The sequence below is a fragment of the Monodon monoceros genome, unplaced genomic scaffold (genome assembly GCF_005190385.1).
Source record: "Monodon monoceros isolate NGI ecotype Baffin Bay Population unplaced genomic scaffold, NGI_Narwhal_1 Super_Scaffold_20, whole genome shotgun sequence".
NCBI classification, from domain to species: domain Eukaryota; kingdom Metazoa; phylum Chordata; class Mammalia; order Artiodactyla; family Monodontidae; genus Monodon; species Monodon monoceros.
Genome location: NW_021703777.1, coordinates 115,554,674 through 115,578,655, shown reverse-complemented (window position 1 = coordinate 115,578,655; position 23,982 = coordinate 115,554,674). Strand labels below are relative to the sequence as shown.

Sequence of the window (23,982 nt, the reverse complement as noted above, 5' to 3'; positions counted from 1 at the left end):
ATCTAACTTCAGAAAAGCATTGCAGTTTGAGGCAGCTGCCTTGACTTTGTTATTTGCCTACCTAGGAGACCTTTTTAGAACGTTAGCGATATGGGCAATAGATAACAGTGGGAAAACTAAACAAGGACAAATTTGTAACATGTAGAATCCTAGGTGGTGTAATGCTTTTGACTTCTGCCCCTCTTATTAAGTTATTTCAGACATCCACTACACAGGGATAGTAGAAACTGAATAAATACTTTGCTTACTATTACTGTAAGCTGCTTGGAGAGTTTAAAATGGAAAATAAAAGAAATACAGGTAAATAAAATGGAAAATATGGAAAAAAAATTTTAAAGAAAATAGGATATTTAGTATTTTTAATAATGTAAAGACTGATTGCTTTATGGTACATTTATGTGAACTTCATTATAATTTGTACATTTTCTGCACTCTGATGTTATCTCCAGCTAATAAAAGATGAATATATTAGTGGCTTCCGAGGTCCAATGTAGTTTCTATAGCATCTAATGGACAAACAGTCTTCTCATAATATTTAGCTGTCTTGTTTTTGTTTTTGTTTAGAATGAAAACGCAGGAAATGTAAAACAGCAGTGCATTAGAAGTTTGCTTTGTACGCCTATAAAAAATGGGAAGAAGAATAAAGTGATAGGTAAAGCCTTTTTGTTGACCTCTACTCTGCACTTATTAAAGAAAAACATGTATTCTCAGAAACTTCTTTCAAGTGTAAATTTAAAGACTAAAATGTTTGAAAAAAGATAAAAATTGGAATGATAAAAGAATTTTGAAATAATTTTATATTGATAAATGTCAACAAACATTTCTTAAATATCTTATTAACTATGATGTATTTTGGTAATTGTAATCCTGTTTCAATAGAAGTTTGGTTTAAGAATGACATGTTGAAAGTTAGCAAACAGAGAGATCAAGTCGATGATGTATATTGTTTTAGGGCCTTACTTCTTGGTTTCTGGTTTTTCTTTTTTGAATACATGGTTTAGATTGTAGGTTGTATTCATTGAACACTCCGCTGCTTTAGGCACTTGGGATAAGTCAGTGAACAAGCAAAAACCCCTGCCTCAGGGAGTTTACATTCTTACATGAAGGTTAGTAAAATATGTCTACTGCAGGAATGATGGAAGGAGGCATTCTCAGAGAAATGAGATGATGTTTCCTATTACCGACATATTTATTTCTTGGCATTGCAGGTTATATTAAACGTAGAACAGAAAATGTGAGGTTTTATATGCCAATCGTGCATGATTGACACTGTGAAAACAGTCTGAACTGTTAAATATTCTCCCAAGAACTTGGAACAGAGGCTAAACTTTTAAATAAAAACCCTAACGGAGCAAGGCTTAGCTATATAAATTTACCTTAAAAATTCTGATGAGTTTCCAGGTTGTAAGATTTGACTGTAATTTTATTAAAGAAGAGTGTTGGTCAGAAAGGTGCGGGGGTGGGGGGGAATCGTTCATGAAAATGGGAGGAAAAAAGGACAAATATTGAAAGTGCCTCTCCAGTTGTGTGCAGTAGTCAGGGGACGTTTGCCTCTCACATGGAGATGGATGAAGAAGGTTGTAGCAGTGTACAGGGTATGCTGACCACTTGGCAAGGCCAGCACTTGCGTGGCGATGGATGCAGCAGGTTGTAGCTGGTACTGCTCGGTGATTCCAGTCCGTCTGCTGGCATGCATCCTCACTGTGAGATGGATACATGGGCTTATGCCATTAAATAACCCACCAGTCTGACTTCCCTTGTTCTGATTATTTTCTTTCCAAGATATGTTAACTCATAGGAAGAGAATGCATTCTTCATATCCTCTCGAATACATTGCTCGCTTTGCCAGTTGTTTCTTATTGTAAATCGGTGAACTGGGCTTGAGGCAATGGGCTGAGTTGCAGGTGCGCGTACTCGGGTTCCTGGGACAGATCTATTTCTTGTTGGACATTGATACTATTCTGGTTTTATAAATCAGTCTTGTGAACTTAGGTACTGTTCTCTACCCCAGAGAGTGGGATCTGTCCTCAGCATGGTAAGCTAGTTTGTAACCCTACAGGGCTGGGCTTGCTGACTCCAGTGCATTGCCTCATAAAGCCTCTTGGAAGCCAGCCTGGCGATTCCCTGAAGGCTGTTCATCACCTGCACGCTTCTCAGCTCTCAGAGAAAAAAGTAGAGCTTAGTGAATCCATATGTCAGCTCTCTTTTCAAGATTATCACCGATCAGATCTCTAACATAAACAACAGAAGAAAACTGACAAGGGTGCCCTACAATATGAAACTACATAAATGTTTAGGATATAAAATTTTATATTCTAGGAGTTAGGTAGGTGAAAACTACATTATATATGTTATGCTTCCTTTTTTTAACATTTTTTTTGAATTTTATTTTATTTTTTTACAGCAGGTTCTTACTAGTTATCTATTTTATACATATTAGTGTATTTATGTCAATCCCAATCTCCCATGTTATACTTCTTTAAAATGCTTTTTGATATAAATATAGAGCTTACCACAAGCTGCCTTTGACCTTTGAAAATGTGAAATGGATTCCAGAAGCGATGCATCATTTACTAATAAGTTCTGATAAGAAGGAGGACAGAGTGGCAACTTGCCACATCAAGGCACATCATCGCTTTTTCTCAGCAGCATCTCTTTGGAATAACTGGGAATGGGGAGTGGCCGAAGGAAGTTATACATCAGGCTTTTTCATCATTTTACACATGTGATAAGTAAGAGGATTTGGGGGGAGTGCAAAGGTCCCTGGATGGGAATAGGGCTCACAACATCCGGCTGGCTCCACTCTCACTTTAAGCATTTAAAAGGTTATGGGGGCTTCTCTGGTGGCGCATGGTTGAGAGTCCGCCTGCCAGTGCGGGGGACGCGGGTTCGTGCCCCGGTCCGGGGGGATCCCACGTGCCGCAGAGTGGCTGGGCCCGTGAGCCATGGCCGCTGGGCCTGCGCGTCTGGAGCCTGTGCTCCGCAACGGGAGAGGCCACAACAGTGAGAGGCCCGCGTACCACAAAAAAAAAAAAAAAAGGTTATGGGCTTCGAGCCCTGGTTCGGGAAGATCCCACATGCTGCAGAGCTACTGAGCCTGTGCGTCACAACTACTGAGCCTGCACTCTAGACCCCGCGAGCCACAACTGCTGAGCCCCTGTGCCACAACTACTGAAGCCCACACGCCTAGGGCCCATGCTCCACAACACGAGAAGCCACCACAGTGAGAAGCCCGCGTACCTCGAGGGAGAGTAGCCCCCGCTTGCCGCAGTTAGAGAAAGCCCGTGCGCAGCAAGAGCCAACGCAGCCATAAATAAATAAATAAATTTATTTTAAAAAATAAAAAGGTTATGGCCACATTATTCAACTAACTAACCTTTCAGATCCCTTCAGAATCCACATTCTGTGTTCCTGTCACTGTTTCAGACAAGTGAACAAAGAAAAAAATACCAGTTGAAATAATCAGACTTCTCTTGGCATACATTTTGTGTCACCCTGCTTGATAACAGAGTCAAAAGTAAGTAAATGTTGTCTTTGGAAAGGAAAAATTCCCTGCCAATAAAAAGAAAGAAAGAAAAAATGATTTCCCTGGTGGGGTTTCTGGGGGGGCATTTTCAGGTTAATTTCAAGAGGGAATATTTCCAGTGTTCCTTGCTGTCTTTATAAGTGTGACAAAACAGAGAATTTGAATTCTCAACTATACTTTGTACTCACAGATGCAGCATGGAAAATATCATGGCCATAGATCATTTTTCTTACATGTCACACAGACCAGATTCTGCTAGTATGTAATTCTAATACAGAATCCCCACAGAGTTTCCATGCAGAAAGACAGACGGGCCCATGTGTTTTTGGTAATCTTCTTTCCCTTCCTTTTTTTCCCATTACTGACAATTAGATGAAATTATAGACGTTAGACCAGTATGGGGCCTGTTGTATCACCACATGTATTCCCTGAGGTATTTTTTCATATCAAATGTTTTCTCAGTGCTCTGGCTAACACAGAGTGTTTCCACCACTTTGTTTTCAACACTGTTAAGAAGATACTTCCTCATTCAAATTCACTTATTTTAACCAATTATATCCCCTATTTATTAGACTAAATTTTCCATGTCAATTTCAGGGCATATTTTGAAGAAATTAGTTCCATTCCCATCCAAAAAATATTGTTGAGAACATCTCCACTTTAAGTAGCTTACATTTTCATCTTTTTTTTTTTTTAGTGAAAAAGTAATAAAAATCATAGTGTTATACCACACGTTGTTTGACAGTGAAGTATGAGAGGGGAATATGTATTTCTTACTGAATATATTTTCTAAACTGATTTCCGTCCTAATGCTCTGCTCATCTATGTGTTGCAATATGATCCCAAGGCATAAGTAAATATTGTAAAATTATGTAAGTTTAAATTTGACTTCTTAATTTTATTTTTCATATTAAATTATATCATTTGGCAATATCACTAACTATTCATTTGTTTTTAAAAATATTTGCTGGGATTTTCCTAATGCAAATATTACACTGTGCAGTGTCGTCCATGGTACATACTGCTTATATTGCTTAAAGTATACAGTTTTTCCCAATTAAAGAATTGTTAATTATGATTAGTGATAAGAAGTGCCAGGAAATAAGGCTGTAGGGGCAGTAATAATGGGAAGAAAATGAGAAAAAAATAAAACTAGGAGATTATAGCTCGAAATTATAAAAGTGAAAATCTATAAAATAAAAATAAATATAAGGATTATAGTTTCAAGAATTGATTGAAGAAATAGAAAAATAAGAGAAACCTCACAGTAGCCCTGGAAAACAGAGACGCTTACCTTTATTGGACCAGAAACATTGAGGAATTTCTAGAAGATAGGAAGAATATACTATTTGTAAGAATACATTTTACACAGAATGGGAAAAATTTGAGTAGAGATATCAATATCAGACAATGTAAATTTTAAGGTAAAAACATATAATATACAGAATCACTTTGCATTGATTAAGTTAAATTCACAGAGGAAAGTGTAATTGTCATAAATGCTTCTATAAAGTAAGTAACATCATTGACATACAAAACCCAAAGCTATTAAAAATACAAGGAGAAATGGACAAAATGGTGATCATAGTGAGAGTCTTTAGTACCCTTTTCACAGAATGTTAAAGTACAGGAAAATATAAGGAAACATTAGAATTGATTAATACAGAAAATGAAATGGATTTAATTGGCATATAAATATTTACTTTTATATTTCATAATTTAAAAACTCAAATTCCTATCAAATATTCATCAGAAACTTACAAATATTAGTGATACACACACATGCAACACAAACTTAGTCATTTCTGAAAAGTAGAATTGACAACCACTGTCATGGATCACAGTGCATTAAAACTAGAAATGTGTAATAAAAGGATAAATTGGAAGGAAAAAGCTCACTTAGAAACTGAAAAACATTCTTCCAAATGACAAAGAAGAAATCAAAAGTCAAAATGAAAGTATAGCATTTTAGAAAATTAGTGGTTGTATCAATTTAACATAAAAACTCAAGGTACAAGGTCAAAGCTATATATATAGGAGTTATATAGCTTTAAGTATTTTGCCATTATTAATTAGGACATAATGAAGTTATTTGAACTAAGTGTTCAACTGAAGAAATTAGAAAGACAGCACCTTTCTCTTTCTCACCCTCTGTGCTGCCCCCAAAGTAAACAAATAAATAGGAAGAAAGTGAGCAAAGAAATTGAAAAGATAAATTTATGAAATGAGAGGGGATAGTAAAACGAGATAATGGGCAAACACAATAATAATAAACACAGATAATGAGGGAAATAAAAGAAACACAAATAGGAATGAGAAAGGAAATGTAATTACAGATACAGAAGAAACTTTAAAAGATGTTAGATAATACAATGTACCAAAAAAATAATATGTTTTGATGAAATGGAGAAATTCTATAAAAATTGGTAATAACCAATACTAACAGAAGGAGAGTTTAAAATTTTTCATAGAAGAGGGTGTGGGGAAAAGGGAACCCTCTTGCACTGTTGGTGGGAATGTAAATCGATACAGCCACTATGGAGAACGGTATGGAGGTTCCTTAAAAACCAAAAAATAGAACTACCGTATGACCCAGCAATCCCACTCCTGGGCATATACCCAGAGAAAACCGTAATTCAAAAAGACACATGCACCCCAATGTTCATTGCAGCAATAGTTACAATAGCCAGGTCATGGAAACAACCTAAGTATCCATCAACAGATGAATGGATAAAGAAGATGTGGCACATATATACAATGGAATATTACTCAGCCATAAAAAGAAACAAAGTGAGGTGGATGGACCTAGAATCTGTCATACAGAGTGAAGTAAGTCAGAAAGAGAAAAACGAATACCGTATGCTAACACATATATATGGAATCTAAAAAAAAAAATGGTTCTGACGAACTTAGGGGCAGGACAGGAATAAAGATGCAGACGTAGAGAATGGACTTGAGGACATGGGGAGGGGGGAAGTGTAAGCTGGGACGAAGTGAGAGAGTAGCATTGACATATACACTACCAAATATAAAATAGATGGCTAGTAGGAAGCAGCCACATAGCACAGGGAGGTCAGCTCGGTGCTTTGTGACCACCTAGAGGGGTGGGATAGGGAGAGTGGGAGGGAGACGCAAGAGGGAGGGGATATGGGGATATATGTATACATATAGCTGATTCACTTTGTTATACAGCAGAAACTAACACAACATTGTAAAGCAATTATACTCCAATAAAGATGTTAATTTTTTTTTCATGGAAGTAGTTGAGAAAGTTATATTTTTAAAGTCACTAACAAAACAAAACAAAACAACTCTTGCCCAAAGTAAATTGTTACCAAAGCAATCAGAGGACAGGAAAGGATGAAATAAGGTGAGGCATGGAAAACGCAAAGGCAAAATAACTTACAAAATGATATGATTGTTGAATGAAAAAACCTAAAAGAATCAGCTGAAAGTACCTATCTAAAAAGAGACTTGTGGAAGTTCCTGGCTATCAAATTATTAAAAGAAAATAACTTTTTACAAGCCAAGACAAATTTGTTAGAAAATAATAATGGAAAAATCATCCTGTTTACAATAGTAACAAGGAATAAACTTGGTCAGAAATAGGAACATCTATATGAGGAAAACTATAAAAGTCTACTAGATAACTTGAAAGTCTTTAAGTTATCTTTAAGTAAGTGAACTGATACAACACTTCCTGACAATAAGAATCTATTATTTAAGATGTTAACTTTTTGCAGATCAGATTTCTATCAATTTTAATACATGTCCTCATAAGATATTTTTTTCAGGGGGTAGAGGAGTTCTTGACCAACATATATAAAATTCATCTGGAAGAATAGCATAAAAATAATCAAATGAGTTGATGGATAGAGAATTGCCTTGTCAGAAATTAAAATAATGCTGTATAAGTAACATTATTAAAAGTATTATATGTGTGCTAGAAGAGATGGCAAGATTGATGGAACACAGTAGAAAGTCTAAATGCAGACTCAAGTCTGATATGACAGTTGTGTTATTGTGCATAATAGAGTATATTTCATTGTTTCTAAGGTGCCATTGGTTGAAAGACACCATTTTATATATCTTTAAGAAAGAGAAAAATGATTTCAATTACATAATGACAAGCAATTGATTAGGATGCATACTGATTTCATAACATTTAAATGTGAAAAAAGTACATAGTTGAAATAAGTATGAATTTATTATTTAAGGTGACAATTCAAATTACTAAAGAATGGATAACTATTTATGTTTTGCAAGAATCCAGTAGCAATTTAGGGAAAAAAATTAAAAGATTAAATGTGATAGAATGAATCTGTAAAAGTGCCAGAGGAAAATATAGGCTTGTATGTAATTTTAAAATGGGGAAGCTTCTTTTAAAAGCAAGACACTATAGTTGAAAACTTAAAAGATAACTGTTTTAGTTACTTGAGAAATGAAATCTTTTCTACAACCAAAAAACTCCCTAAATTAAGATAATTGACAAATAACAAGTGCGAAAAAATTATTTGCAAGGTAGGTGACAAGGGTAGAAGGGTAAGTCTTACACATTAACAAGACAGGATGCTAATTTTGGAGCCCATGTTGTGCAGGAGAGAGGACAGGAGACCACAAGCAGGATATAAGAATTGACCCCCTGCTCTGCCAAGAGGCCAAAAGGAAAACTGTGGTTGGTAACAACATCCGATCCCTGGAATTATAGAAAAGGAAACATAAGTGTGTGTTTAGAAACTGTCTGGTCCCTTCAGCATAATTTCCAGAGATGCCTTCAGTGCCAACTAGCTCTCAGAGCTGCTGTGATGACCGTGTGAAATAATGTCTAGACAAGTACTTTGTGAACTCTAATATTAACACTGATAGTTTGCTATCTAACTGTACTTCTTCTTGGTTTTCTCCTAATATGTTTTTGAATGTTTTATTTTATTTTTGTATACAGTTATTGGTTTTCGTTGAGTGATTTTGTTTTATTTTTGGTTCTGCAATAACTACTTTGTTTTTATATATAAGTGATTCTGATTTTATATGGCTTACTAGTAGATGTGGCATTTCAAATGACCAGTTTTAAATTTCATTATTGTACTCTTCATCCACTCTTCCAGATCTTTAATGAATAAGTTGTGAAAACCATCTGTAAATGGGCCCAAGCTTTACATTTTCTCAAAGAACCCTATTTGTTTGTTATGAACCTTTTCTTCTTCATAGCTTTTTTTTTTTTTCCGACTTGGGTATTTTTGTTTGATAGAATTAAATTTTATGAAGGGTGTAAAGAGATCAACAGGATTGTCTTGAATGCTGTATAAATGTGACTGCTTTCAAAGAAGGATTAAATTATGTTCCTAAAGGGATAATTTGTCTTTACCCATTTTCTTGCCCTGAGCGTAACTCTGTGTCTGCGTGTCTGTATCTATAGAGGTGGATTGTGACACAGACACACTTTAGCTGTTCTGCCCTGAGCTGTGGTTGTTACAGCCAACTCTTCCTACTTGTACACTTAACATGCCATTTTAGTACCTTTCAATTCCTGAGGTATTAGTTAATACCGCTTAATATATTCATTCAATGACTGTTGGCTGAGGCCCAGATTTGAACCGCTGTCCAGGAAAGAGTTCCTTACCTCGGTCCCAGGCCCAGCAGACTGCCTGATGGCCACGTCTCAACCCCTCCGGGTTGTCTTTTCCTTCCCATACATGCAATCAATCTTATGCAGTGACAAAAAGAAAAATCTCGGTTATGAAAAATGGCCATCAACTAGGAGAAAACTTTAGTAAAAATTGAAAGGCAGTCACATTGTGATGTGAGGATAAGGCACAGAATGCGTGACCCTCAAGAAAATGTGATTTGGGAGATAGCCAGAAGCCTATATAAACAGTTCCATATTTATAATTTGGGGATTCACAAAGGTTGGAGGATATAACCCAGGCGTTTTTACCGTACATGGGACATGGTCTTTTAAGATAATGAATACCGGTTGCCATATTTACTCACAGTTTTTACTTGCAGTGTCCAGATTCATTATGTCTTGTTTAAAATTTTTCTTGATAATGGAATGTGTTAGAGAAGTAATCTCTGCCGTACTAATACAGATAGATAAGGATGCCTTTACTGTCTAAAGTAGAAAAACTCCCACAAACAAAAAAGAGCAACATGAGAATACAGATAATTTGTAGGGTTAAAGATAAAGTGCACACCAGTGGTAATAAAGGGATTTCATGTGCAACCATGCATCATCACGGACGCTATAAAATCCTTTTGTGCTCCAGGAAAAATAAGATATAACAGAATATAGACTTCATGGGAAAGTGGTTTGGGTCAGGGCCGCAATCCTTCATTCTTTCATTAACTCAGTAAACATTTTTTGAGTCCTGCTATATGCCAGGCATTGCTGGCTGAGGAAGTAGAACTGAAAAAATAAAATCTCTAAGCCCAAGATATGTACGTCCAGAAAGAAAGACAGAAATAAAATCCCCCATGATACTCCAAATGATAAAGTTAAGGAGATAGAAAGGAGAAGTGCCTGCCTCACCCGGGAAGTGGGAGGCCTGTGGGAGCTCGCTGTGAAGGGCATGTAGGGATCTATTGGACAACAGGAAAGAGAGCAGTGGGGAGCAGTATAGGCCAGCGGAAAAGCATAGGCAAAGGTGTGGGCAAGCAAAATGCAGTCAGGGAACTGCTAGCAATGATCTGATGGGGGTGAAAAGGCACAGAGCAGCAATGTGGTAATAAACTAGCCTTTGGGGCTAGGCTGAGCTGGGGTTTCAATTTTAGACATAAGCATACTAGCTAAGTGACCTGGAGCATATGACTTAACCTTCCTGAGACTCAGTTTCTTCATCTGTAAAATGGGCGTGGGCACACCTTTCTCACAGTATAAACTGTGCAGACTAGAGTTCATGTGTGTATTAAAGCACTGTACCTACATGCACATGATGGAAGTCTATATTACATATGCAGAGACAGAAGAGATGAGGACTTTAACAACAGTGTGTTACCCAGAGGTAGAAGGTCATCAAACTCCTCACAGAGACCACTAGCCTCAGAGTCCCATAGAACTAGTTCAATAAAGATTTGATGTAATCTTCCATTCATATCAACTACGTGTTTGACTTTCTAAGAAAGGCCAGGATTTGGGAGGTTAGGTTACGATTGTCTCCAAAGATTAGTTCTGCTTTTATTTCTAACTAAACAGACATTTCTATGTGCATTTATTTGTAGTATCAAAAATGATTGGAAATATGATTCTCCTGGATGCAGAGGTGCATATTTGAAACTTTAGACTGTCTATGTAAATTGTCTGTTTCATCCATTCTATTTTGTATGTAATTGTGTTATTTAACTTCTGGTTTCTCAGTAAGGAAAGGCAGTCTGTGTGACCCAAAATTCTGATGTGCATCAAAATTGCTCTCTTGGCAAATGTACAAAAATCCAATTAGTTTCCAAAGGACAAATTGTCTTTGGGGACTCAGCTGATCTGAAATTCGCGACCGAGTCTGGAAGAAAATAGTACTCTAGGATTTTTTGAACACAGACAACATACATTTAGGGCTATGTGAAACAAGTTCTCATGTAAATTGATTCAGATGACTTTTCTAGCTTATATTTGTGAGGATTCTTTTGCTTATTTGGAGATACCAAGCATTCCTAAGAGAAAAGTGTGAGACAGTCTTGTGGGGGGGGGGGGTCTTAAAGTCAGTGAGAGCTGTGATGATGAATAGTAACATTTGCTTGATTTCTTGGGTTCTTACAGGGGTTTGCCAACTTGTTAATAAGATGGAGGAGACCACTGGCAAAATTAAGCCTTTCAACCGAAATGATGAACAGTTTCTGGAAGCTTTTGTCATCTTTTGTGGCTTGGGGATCCAGAACACACAGATGTACGAAGCAGTGGAGAGAGCTATGGCCAAGCAGATGGTCACATTAGAGGTGGGCTGACACTTACAGACTTCTCAGTCTCTATGGCCAAACTCTCAACTTACACCTCTCCCTGTAACAGCTCTTGGTGTCTGTTATATCACTGTATCCTTACGACAGTCATGTGCTTTAGCTGATCAGATCCTTCTCTCATTTAAACAGCTGAGGTAACTGAGACCCAGAATATTTTAGAAACTTGTCAGGGGCCTTATGACCAAACCAAAGCTCCAGCCGTTGGTCCCTTCATTCCTCTGCTTTTTCGGCCAGAAGCAGTCCTTGACCTTAATAATCCATTCACACAGACGTCTACTGCCACTGCACCCCGTCTGTCCCTTCCCCATTGCCTGAGCCTCCCCATCTCTCCTTGTGAGCAGTTGTATTCACACATTTTAAAAAACAGAAACAGAAATCCTAAGCACTCAGAATCAGAAATGAGGAAAAGTGAAAGTCTTTCAAATTACAGATTTGTGGATCCCACTTCTGAAAATTCTGATTCAATAAGTCTTGGGTAGAGGCTGGGAATCTGCATTATTACAGAGCTCCCCCAGGTGACTGTGAATGTGAACCACTGGCTTGGGGCACTGACCTCAGGCAGACTCCCTCCCAAGCAGGACAAGCCTACCCAAGTGGGCCAGCCCTTTCCAGATGTACTTCACTAACTGCCTGAAGATGTTCACTTCGTGTAACATGGAAATTTCTTACATCATAGACCAACTTAGGGAAATAGACTTCATAAAGGGCATTACTTAGTCCTTCATACACTGGTGTGAAATATACTTTAATGTTTGCCTACTCTTAGCTAGTAGAGATCAGTGGAAATCAATGTTTGGGATATGGATCATTAACTTTTCCTCCAACCCCTAATAAACAGATACCTAACCTAAAGAGCTAGAAGGCTATATAAGTCAAGATTTACCAATAACCAAGATGGTATGCTTTACTTTCTAATGTGAATATATAACACTAATAGTTTTGCTATAGTGTTACGTAAGAGACCTTGGCTTAGAAACCGGTAGAAATCTGTTTCAAATACACACCCACATATGTATGTGTGTGTATATATACAAACAAATATACATATATTTCAAATTACATATATGCACATATGTACATATATGTACGTGTGTGTGCATGTGTATATACAATTTTTAAGCAAATTTTTTTTTACTGTTTCCATGGCTTTGCACTGAAGAATTGAATCTAAGCCAGCTATCAATTAGAAGTTATCTCTTTTTTAAAAAACTTCCTATTTGGGAAATTTCAAACATAATGCTAAAGTAGAGAGAATAGCTTAAGGAGCCCCCATGTGTTCATTAGCTGTCTTCAGTAATTACTGACCTGTGGTTACTATTATTCCGTCCATACCCTTGCTCACTTCTCTGCACTCTTCTTCCCTATTAATCCATTGATTATTTTGAAGCAAATCCCACATATCATTTTATTCAAAATCTCTGAATATTTTCCTGATTGAGATTTATTTCTATTTTTACACTATGGTTTTACTTCAGTTAAATATGAGTCATTAGGCTTTCACTTAATATATACATTTCAATTTCAATTCATTATAGGAAGGCATATGTACAATCACAGGTTTAACCTTGAAAAAAGTTTTTCTTCTGATGTATTGGATAAAAGCTAAGGACATGAACCCCTCATGTTTTCTTATGACAGGGAATTATTTTGACCTGGAAAACATCATTATAATGACAGTAAAACAACAACAATAATAGCTAACCTTTATCAAATGCTTACTCTGTGTTCTCACTTGTGTTAACAAAATTAATCCATACAACCCTACGAGTAAGGTGCTATTTTTATCTTCAGTGTGTGACGAAATTAATTTTTTTAACTTAGAATGTCATGTTATTCCTTTCTTCACTTATCCATGTTGCATTGCACTGGTTTATATTAGACGAATTCATGGTCATAGCCTTAGCCTTTCTCAACAAACCACCTCTGTGCTGTCAGCAGCAGCTTAGCCATGACCTGTCCACTTCACAGGAGCAGGAGACAGCAACTCCAAGGTTCCTGAGGTTTCCTAGTGATTAATGGTTCAAACACTAAGACAAATCAGGCGTATCACAGTATTATAGCATTCTGAATCACAAGATAGTAGATGTGTGTACCATTTGGCTTTAGATTTTGAATTGCTTAAAATTTTAAAAACTAGTTCAAGGGAAACTAGTTTGGGTTGCTGAATTACTTGGCTCACCATTTAAAGTCTGAACATGGGATACCTTTTTATCACTGATTTTAAAACTTTGAGGGATTTTAGTAAATCTGTGTTGACTCTGTCAAAAATGAAGTTTTAAAAATGTGTTTTTAAAATATGATAGTTTAAAATGCAATCACTACCTTGGTTTAAAAGAATGTCTAAAATATTATTCCATTACTTAAAAGTTATCACTTTTGAAAATGGGAATGAGTGATTCTCATGTTAAGTTATAAGAAGACAGTAAACCTGCCTTACCATCTTCTTACAACTTAACTCACTAGGGTGATGGGAAGTGTACTAGATTGGGAGTTGAAAGCTGGGTTCTAGGCCCTCTTGTCTTCTCACCGGGTGTGAGCTCACAGCCAAGTCATGAGGATCCCTAAGCCTAGGTGTCCTCAGCTGTTAATGGATAGATTTATAGACCAGCCCTACTCTTCTCAGTTCTTGAATTATATGAGTGTAAAAGGATCCTTGAGTCTGTGTGACATTATATCTCCGCTGTGCAGTTTTTCCTTATGAATTCTGCAGTGGTTACATACTTCATCTGAGAGCCACTTCTAGGCTATTTTCTTTCCAAATATCAACGTTAAAATGTCAGTTTATGCAGACGTCTTTTATCTTGATTCTGTACACAAGTAAAAATAACTGAAGTCAGTTTTTTTTAAAAGAAAGTGACCCAAAATTTTCTGCCAAGTTTGACCTAATGGCTTATAAATAATGTGTTTGTTATATCAACAATGTCAGAGGAAAAGTGACAGTTTTCTTTGAACATAGGGAGTATAACTTTCTGTTTCCGTAATAAGCATTTGAATCAAAGTCTGGGATTTTCTCTCTGTTGAAGAAAGCAGCAAACAAGATATGATGTTCTGAAGAGTCTAGCTGTCTCTGCAGGAAGTTTTAGCAGAATCTCAGGCTTGAAATTGTGGTCTGTGTTTGGTAGTCCTCTTTTGTATAACCTGCATTCCTTCTTTTCTCGCCCTGTAGGTTCTGTCATATCATGCTTCAGCTGCAGAGGAAGAAACACGAGAGCTCCAATACTTAGCGGTAATCCTCTTCCTCTTTCTTTGTAGAAATGACTAACTAGAGGCATCTAATTAATACATAAATATGCTTCTCTCAGGACAACTGCCTCTACTGGTAATGGTCCCCTAGACATTTAATTAAATGTGGTACATATTTATATGGACATTTATAAAAATATCTAATCAAACCTACTTTCTTGCAGGGCTAGAAACTCACTAATAACACAGAGCAAAGGATAGCATCATATTGATTTTGTAATACATTATATGATTCTGATATTTTTCCAATAATTGTTATAATCTTTACATCTTTCTTAAGCCAAAATTAAATTTAGTTTTCACTTCATGGGGAAGTGTGGACAGGTGACTGCAAGGTGGTTGGTTGGTTAGAGTAATAACAGCAAAGATTTTATAGCTTGTAACTGATAATATACTCTGTGTTATTAAGAATTGAGAGATTTTAATTTCTGATCATATGGCTTACAGAATGTTATTTGAAATTGGGTTCAAATAAGGTCAGTTGCTGAATTCTCACTACATTCTTATTTAGGATACTATGAGAGAAAACCACATTGATATGTAAGTGGAATATCAGGTGTTCTAGGTCTTGATTGAGACTGCCTTGGATGAGATTAATGAAAATTCGAGCCACTTACACATTGACAACCAAGACTGACCCTCTGAGTTTAAATTTACTTGAGACAACATAAAGTCTATATGAGATTTGATGAGAGTCACGTAAGGAATGAGAAGGGTCACTGAGATCATTGAGATTCTTTTTCTTTGTCGTCATCATCATGGCTTGCCAAATGTTCACCCTCCATGCCCTTACATACATTTTCTCATGTAAACAGGACAGCTGTGCTATGAAGCAAGGGACGTGCTCACAGTCGCAGTGGCAGGAAGTGGAGAGTCAGGATACAAACTCACACTGTCTCTCTCCAGAATGCATGCATATAATCACTGTCTTATCTGTGATGGGCTGTTAGGGAGAGAGAAGGCTAAAGATGATTCAGATGTCCTGACCTTGGTAATTCAGAGAGTGATCATCCCATTCATTAACAAAAGTGGAAATATTAAGAAAGAAAACGGATAGATTTGATTTAGAACATGGTAAGTTTGAGGTAAGTGAACAACCAAATAGACATCTTCAACAACCAGGAAGGGCAGGTCTAGAGTGGGGAGGGGCTGGTGGGCAGAACTAGAGGCGGTGATTTGGAAGTTAAATCATGGGATCTGGGGGAGTCCCATGGTAGTGAAAGACTGGGAATGGAGCAAGTTGGGGAGAGTGCAGAAAGATGTGCAAGGCTGCAGGCAGAACTCTTGTGGGTATAGGTTTAGATGGAAGGTGTAGGAAAAGAAACCAGCTAAAGCAGCGAAGTGGGAGTTAAACTGGGAGGAAGGTTTAGGCTAGGCAGTGGCACAGAAGGCTAGTAGAACAGTTTTTACAAGAAAGGAGATCCCATCATTTGTTATAGGAAGGTTGAGAAATAGGACTGAGAAGGCTGCTGGATTCAGTGATTAGGTGATTGTTTAGAAGGCAACTTCAGGAGTGAAACTGCAAAGGGTATGAGTAAATGGTGAGAAAATGGAGGAAATGAATACAGACTATTTTTAAAAATATGGTTTGTATGAAAGAGAGTGAAATAGCCAAGACAGGTGTTGGCTGCATCATGTGAAGTTTTTTACTTGTTTCGTTTTGTGTTTGTGAGCAGGGTTTGCTCACAAGCAGGAAAGCCAGCATGTTCTTGGACAAAGGCGTAAGGTCCAGGGTGAGGGTGAGACTAAGAAATTTAGTCAATTTCTTTCAAGAAATTGAAAGAGGTCTGGACCTTGAAGTGGCCTAGATATTAAAGAGAAAAGGGATAATAATAATAATAATAGTAGTAATAGTAAATAATAAATAATAATAGCTACACTTAATTGAGCACTTACTATATACTTACTATATACCTGGCATGTTTGAAGTTCTTTGTGTGTGTTAACTTAAGTGTATTAAATCCACAGCCATACTATAAGGTCAGTTTTAGCATTTTGAAAATGGAATTTGAGGTTGAGAGGGTTTAGATTGTCCTCCTCAGGATCTCCCAGATCGTGAGTGATGGTGCCAGGACTAAATCCAGGCAGTCCAGACCCAAAGCCCACACGTCATTGCACAGCACTGGAGAGAATGCGCTAGGAAAGAAGGAAAGAGAATCAGGACTTGTAGATGTTATTTAAATCACCGAGTAGGAAGCTGAGTCATCTGCCAAGAACAGTTGAAGGAACTTGAGATGATTTCATCTGAAAGATTAAGCTTCTTTAGGGGTTAGCCTCATTCGAATTGGCTGTATTTCTTTTGTTCACGGTGATGTTTGAAGGAATGAGACGTTTTTCAATTATTTACAAAGGTTTAGAGGTTTAAAGTATCTCTCACATCAGACTTAATTGCCCATTTGTGTAATCCTCGTAGAGTGATAAAGTTTTGAACTAACTGCATACTGTGAGCTGGAAATGATCACATGGAGAGATACATTTTGAAGTGCTTGCAGGCTTTGTGGGATTATTAAGTTAGCTCTAAAATGAGGGCAAGGGTACACTTCGTTGTTTTAGATAAATAAAAACTAGCAAATAGAGTCATTTCTAAAGATAATGCTTAAAAAAATCCATTAGGATATTAAACTTTGCTTTTTACTTTGAAAATAGCATAGTCTTTCAGAAAAATTTGAAAATTATTTTCTCAATTATGTTAATAATTTTAGCCAGAGAAAAACACTTTGGAAAAACTGAGAATTGCTATATTGCAGTATTGTTCAAAACCATCTGTTGTTCCGTTTGGAAAATAGATTTCTGGCAGCTGCGTTGAGAAATTTAGGATAACATAGCTTGTAGGTCAAATAATTCATTTGAATTGGTTGGAATTCAGCAACTGATTTCAATTCCGTTTTCTATCATCCTAATAAAAATTCCTTTGCAGCCCCAAATACACAGGTGTCTGCATCATCCAGAAATTACCAAAATTGCTGTCTTAGTCATGTGTCTGATGGTTTATCTCAATTTAAAACCTAAAATAAATTGAAAAGCTGTCAAATGCTTCTCAATTTTTATTTTTAGAAATCAGTTCTTGAAAGAATTAAATAATGTGCTTAAGTATACTAAATATTTATGCCTATGTTCAGAAAAGTTTTCTAGTCATAAAAGTATACCAAAGTTGATAGGAAATTCAGAATCCTTTTTTTCCCTTGCTTAACTTGAGTTTTTATCCCATTTTTAATCTTATTTTCTCTTGGCTTAAAATTGGGTGTAGCAGAAATAGGGCCTCAAACAAGCATTTTGCCATATACCTTTTAATGATCCTTACAAGTTACTGAGCTAAAAATAAAAGGACCCCAGCTGGCCTGGTTATGGTTATTAGAAAGTTGTTAGTTAAGATATCAGAATGAAATAAATGTTTATGTATTACAAGTAACTGAATATTTGATTGATTGATTGCCTTTTCTGCCTTCTCTTGCTAGAAGAACAGTAAATAAATACGTTTTAGAGTTTAGTTTTTTAAAATAAACTTCTCAGTTTTGTCATGGAGTCAGTGCTGATTCAGTTCCAATCCCTACAGCTTCTGCTTTATAGCAGTTTCTTTAATCACACGTAATGTATCTCAAAGCAAACTGAGACCCTGTTGTGATCCTGAAAGGTCTTCTGTATCAAAATAGAGAGAGAGGGAAAAGCTGGCCACTTAGGCAGGATTTCCTAGGACAGAATTTATACCTCATCTTGACCTTAACCTTTCAGAGCCAGAAACTTCAAGTGAACCCTCTTGATCAGGCATGTGTGTGAATGCTGCAGGTAACAGCAGAAAGGGGCAGAGCCAGATACCTGACCCAAATCTCTATTGCCTAAGGCAGCGTTAGAGTATAGAGCCACTTCCTTATGTCAAGATGATCATCACATTCCTTCACTTTGGGGGAAAATCTCTATGGATAGTCAAATTATAAATGGAAAATTTTGAGCAGATAATAATAAAGAAGAGTTGACCCTATGATCTAGATAACTAGTGTCACTGAACTGTAGCCAACAAGGCATCCAGTAAGGCATCTTCTTCCTTAAAAAGTGCTAGAAATACTCTGGAACAATTTGGGTCCTTTGGACTTCCTGTACACTGTCAGTTGATGCATTCATTTTTATAGACATCTATAACATGAATATATCTTTTCCACGTTGCAAGATTTAATAGATTGTTTGGTTCTTCCTACTTTCATTTGACAAGCAAATCTTACCTATTTTGCTTTGATTTTACTAGTGGATTACTTCCAGTGGTAGTCTTAGCTCCAAAGTATGGTGGTCACACATTTTCTCTGAAGTTTTACTTATAAGCATATATGTATTTTATTGGAATCTTGACATTATTATGTGCCTTCATTACATGGTTTTGAAAAACCTTATGCTCATTATTCAAGTTGTTTTTATAGTCTGTGCCTCTTCCCTACTGAGATTTAAAGGAATCCATTTATATAATGTTAGAAAGAAGGAAAAATAATAAAATATGTTAATATAGTTATTGAAGAAAATATGCTAATCTAGTCCTGCTAGGGCTTATTCACTTCTTTATTCTCTTTAAGATTTGGTTCCACATGCTGAGTTGGAATATTCACCTCTCTTTGTATTAGTAGGTTTCTTTCTCATTCATATTTGGATCCAATTCCTTTTTAGAGAAAGATATATTCTAACAGCCTTGTAAACTAATTGTGTGGGGTTTTTTTTTGAAAACACATTTTCTGTGCATGTTAAACATGGGGAAGAGAGACATTAGCCTTCTGTAAAGAGACCCAGACCCAAACTGCTCTGCATAAAAGAGTGCCCCAAGAGGCAGGCTAGTGATGGGGACTGATAAGGAGAACTTAAAATACCTGACTGAGCATCTCTCCTTGTGGCTACCAATAAACTCATCAAATACCTACATTAATTTTATTCCTGAAAATAATTTCCTTAAAGAATGGATCCTTGAGGAAAATCTCCTTCCCTCTTAACATCTGTATCGAATAAACATCAAGGAGTAATGTAACAAAATGCCTTCATAAAACACTGAAGCTAATTGGAAGAATTTGACATTTTATGGAAGACCAAGTTCAGTGGCTGCCTTTCTTTCAGACTGAATTTAATAAATAACTTTCTGAATAAGGGCCTTTCTTAAGAGTTGACAATTAGGAGTTGTTTCTGTAATTTCTATTTTAGCTCTTGAGATTTGATACTTCAGACCTCAGGCAGGCAGAATGCCTTTGATTGCAGTGTGACCTTTTTTGTGTAAAGATTATACAGTTGAGCAAATTGTGTAGCCACATGTCTTTATTTTCCTCCAAGGTTACCAGAGACTTTGCCACAGGCTAAATATATAAACCTTTTTCATGAGACATCCGCCAAAAATATGAAACTCAATAATTTTTAAATGACCCTTATATTTACCATACCCAAGAGTATTATTTTCCATGAACATGTGATTTATGGGCTTCAAGGAGACTATACATTTTATAAACGTATTATTTCCTATAAAGTTTCATTTCCACGCTTGTGTAAAAGGGACCCCAGTGTGTCCCTTTTTGTTGTGTAAATGGACTTATTTCATAATAAGAAATAGTTGAATAAAAGAAGGGCTGTCATTTGTCTTAAGTAAGGTACTGATAAAGCTCAGGAACAATTCTCTTTGACTTTAGAAAAGTAGGTGACCTTACTAGTCAGGATTCTCCAGAGAAAAAGAAACAGAAGGAGATTTTATATATGCGTAAATGAGAGAGAGAGAGATTCTGAGGAGTTGGCTCACATGCTTGTGCGGGCTGAGAAGTCCACAGTCTGCTGTCTGCAGACTGGAGACCCAGGAAGACCAGCGGTGTCATTGAGTTGAGTCTAAAGGCCTGAGAGCAGGGGAGCTGATTGTTGAAATCCCAGGCCCAGTGCCTGAGAAGATAGGAGATACCCCCATTCCAGTGGGCTTGGAGGAAGCAAGAAGGGGCACGTTCCTCCTTCTTCCACCTTTTGTTCTGTCGGGCCCTCAGTGGATTGGATGATGCCCTCGCACGTTGGGGAGTACAATTTCCTTTACTGAGTCCATAGATTCCAATGCTCGTCTTATCCAGGAACACCCTCACAGACACACCCAGAAATCATGTTTCATTTGGGCACCCTGTGGCCAGTCAAGTTGCGACATAAAATTAACTATTACAAGTGACTAAAAAAGGTAGTTAAATGTGTACTTACATTCTCTGTCATTGTGTTGTTAGGGATCACTTACGCAAACTTATTAGCATCCTTGTGTTGTTGCACTTAAACGATATATTTCAATTTTTTGTGTGTCTGTCTTCTCCATCAGACTGTTAGTTCTTGAGTCATAATAATAATAGCTACTATTTAGTGATTGCTTAACAGGAACCTGGTTTACATGTTTTGTTGAGTAACTGAGTGAATGATTCTGGAAAATTCAGACTTTTAGGAAGCCTACAATCTAGCATGAAATAACACAATTCACGATCCTTCAATGCATTCAACAAGATTACGCTTTCTTTTTTCTTAAAGTGATTATGAAGCTAGAAATAATTTAATAGTTGTTGAAATGAATAAAACAGTGGCTAACTGGTCATAGAGCTTTCATTTTCATGAATATAGCATGATGGTTAAGAACGTGAATCTAGAGAGATGTCTAGGTTCAGATTCCAGCTCCGTGATCTCGGGTAAATCTGTGACTTCTCTGAGCCTCAGTTTCTTCATTTGCAAAAAGAGAATAATGAAAGAACTTACCTCAGAGAGTTGTAGTGACCAGAGTTCCTGGTACATATGCCTCCCCCGCCTATTATGTGTCAGTTATTGTTAGTAGTGGTGATAGTGGGAGGAAAAGCAGTTCTCCTAATGTAGTAGGAGCAACATTGAGGCCTTCATCTTCTCCGTCATGTTCCAAGCCTTTTCCAAGCCATTCTAATTATGCACCATCAAGAAAGTTGTTGGGGGATGGAGGGAATGAAAAGTGCCCACCAAACTGAGAAGGTATCTTGAGACTGAAAAACAAGGCAGGCAGCTCCATACAATCAATGGATCAGTTCATCGTAGTGTAACTTACAGGGTAGGATCGGATGGACAACAATTTGGAAGCATTCACAGCTGCACTCCACCCCACCAAGGGGCCACACCACCATAACCATTTATGGTTAATCTAGGGTATACGGGTATGTGGGTATGTGCTTGGAAACAGGGAGTGCATTCCTAAGTCAAGATTTATGAATGGGTAGCTAGTCTCAGGGGCGCCGGGAATTCGTCAGTGAACATCTTCATCATTGTTTGGAGCTAACAGAGGATAGAGGCCACCTGGACCTAATGATTGTTAAAAATATCTATTAACTACAAAGCCCTTGATGACGCAGAAATGATTTACCATATAGTACAGTCCTGGGGAGGGTCAGTGGAAGGACAGGAGGAACTGTATGGGCCCAAGATGGTGTCAGTTATGCTAACAACCATACAAAAGTATGCACTCATTTTTGAATTAGCCAAAAAAGAACAACAGGTGGGTGGAAAACAGGTAGGAAGAAAAAAGCACCATGTGTTCTAAAATAAATGTAAACCTGTTGTTTGTGAAGTGTAACCAATTCTCTACTTGAGGGGAGTTATCTAGAGTTGACCATTTTAAGTAACATCCTACCCAGAGCTGCTAAAAAGTAGAAAACTTTTGGTCATTGCTTTCCCATCCTGAGTTTCCAGTGTTCTTGCAAGTGAATCAATCAAAATCCAATGACACTTAAAACAAGCTGAAGCTGAGTTTTTAAAATTACAGTAGCGAAGTATTCATGGTGCAGATGAAAGAGGGAATTCAACTATAAAAAAATTTTCAAAAGTAAATAAAGTGAATAATTGAACTGTAAGAGAAGAAGGCATAGTCTATAATTTATCCGTTGTGTCTCACTCAGCATGGTTCATTACTAATGTTTGTGTTATAGCTCTTTGCCAAATTAAAGTAAATATTATGAAGAACTGATTAGGTGCTGGGTGATCACAAAAAGTCTTTCATTTATACTTTCACATTTATCCCCTATTTTATGTGGGTATTATATTAGGTGTTCCAAATATAACAATAAGTAATCAATCTCTGTCCTCTTGGAACTTAAAGAATAGTGAAGGACTATATGTATAACTTAATTATATAATATTATATAATTATCAGAAAAAAAGCTATGACTGTAAAGTATAGGCATCATGAAATTATATACTATAGACACATATTCTAGAGTGAATGGTTTGGGATATGTGTAGTTATCCACATCTTCTTAAATGTCTCGGTTCCATTCTTGGTGCCCCACTTGCTCCTGATCAATGCTCTAACGTTCACATAAGAGATACGGCAAGTCGGTGATTTCATCCTACACCGTCATTCAGCAGCCCACAGGATAAGATTGTGCGTGCGTTTCGAGATCTGGCTCACTTTGGAAACTTTCATGTAAGCCAGAATCAGAAAGCCACTAGGCCATCTCCTTCAAGAATCAACCATCGCAGCATATTTTGGGAGTGAGAAAGCTGCTGCCAGAACTGAAGTCTCCACAGCTGCATAACACCCAGTGGAACCACATTTTAGAAAAACGGGTTCCTCATGTGGTAGGCACTGTGTTAGTTTGAAATTCAAGTATACCTCATTGAAGAAACCAAATTTCATCTGGAACCCTAGCTGAAAGGGAGTCAGGGAAATATATTTTTGAGCTTTCTTAACTCTTCAGAAAATGAAGGCTCACTAGGAAAAGGTTGAAATAGATGTTATGTTAATGGAATCTTGCTACAGTATCTACCACAGAGACCCGGAAGTGAAAGAGACAGCATTAATTAACCTTGAAAACAAATGGCAAAAACATAGACACCTCTCCCCACCTTGCATAAAAAAATCAAATGATGGCAATTTCCAAAAACTCAATTTTTCATTTAGAGCATTATTGCAGTAAGTATAGAGGCTACCACGTACCCATGAAAAGCATAGTATAACCGTAACAGCTAAGGAGCACCATCCATTTACCTTAAATGGTGAGAGAGTCAGAGATGGAGCTTGGGCCTGTACAGGAAGGTCACTGGCAAGATTTAGATGCCACTCACAGGGTGGCCTTGGATTCCAAAGTGAGAAGGCAGTTATAGATCCTGGAGTCCTGTGGACACAGAGATAAATTAAAACTTAGAGACAACCCCCTCATTTTACAGGTGAGAAAATGGGCAGAGGTTGAACATCTTGTTCAGGGTGACAAAGTCAGTGGGACATCGGGACTAGAACCCTTAATAGCAAACATTCCTTTACCATTTGCTTCACCTTGCTT

At 37.1% G+C, this 23,982-nt stretch overlaps 1 protein-coding gene across 1 annotated transcript in view; it reads left to right on the top strand.

Moving 5' to 3' along the window:
* The window catches only part of PDE5A (phosphodiesterase 5A), a 137,798-nt gene that overhangs the window by 74,232 nt on the left and 39,584 nt on the right, over nucleotides 1–23,982 (top strand). Inside the window, exons 9-11 of the mRNA XM_029234643.1 lie at nucleotides 565–652; nucleotides 11,277–11,452; nucleotides 14,640–14,699. Coding sequence (XP_029090476.1) covers nucleotides 565–652; nucleotides 11,277–11,452; nucleotides 14,640–14,699 — 324 coding nt within the window. The remainder of the gene's footprint in view (nucleotides 1–564; nucleotides 653–11,276; nucleotides 11,453–14,639; nucleotides 14,700–23,982) is intronic.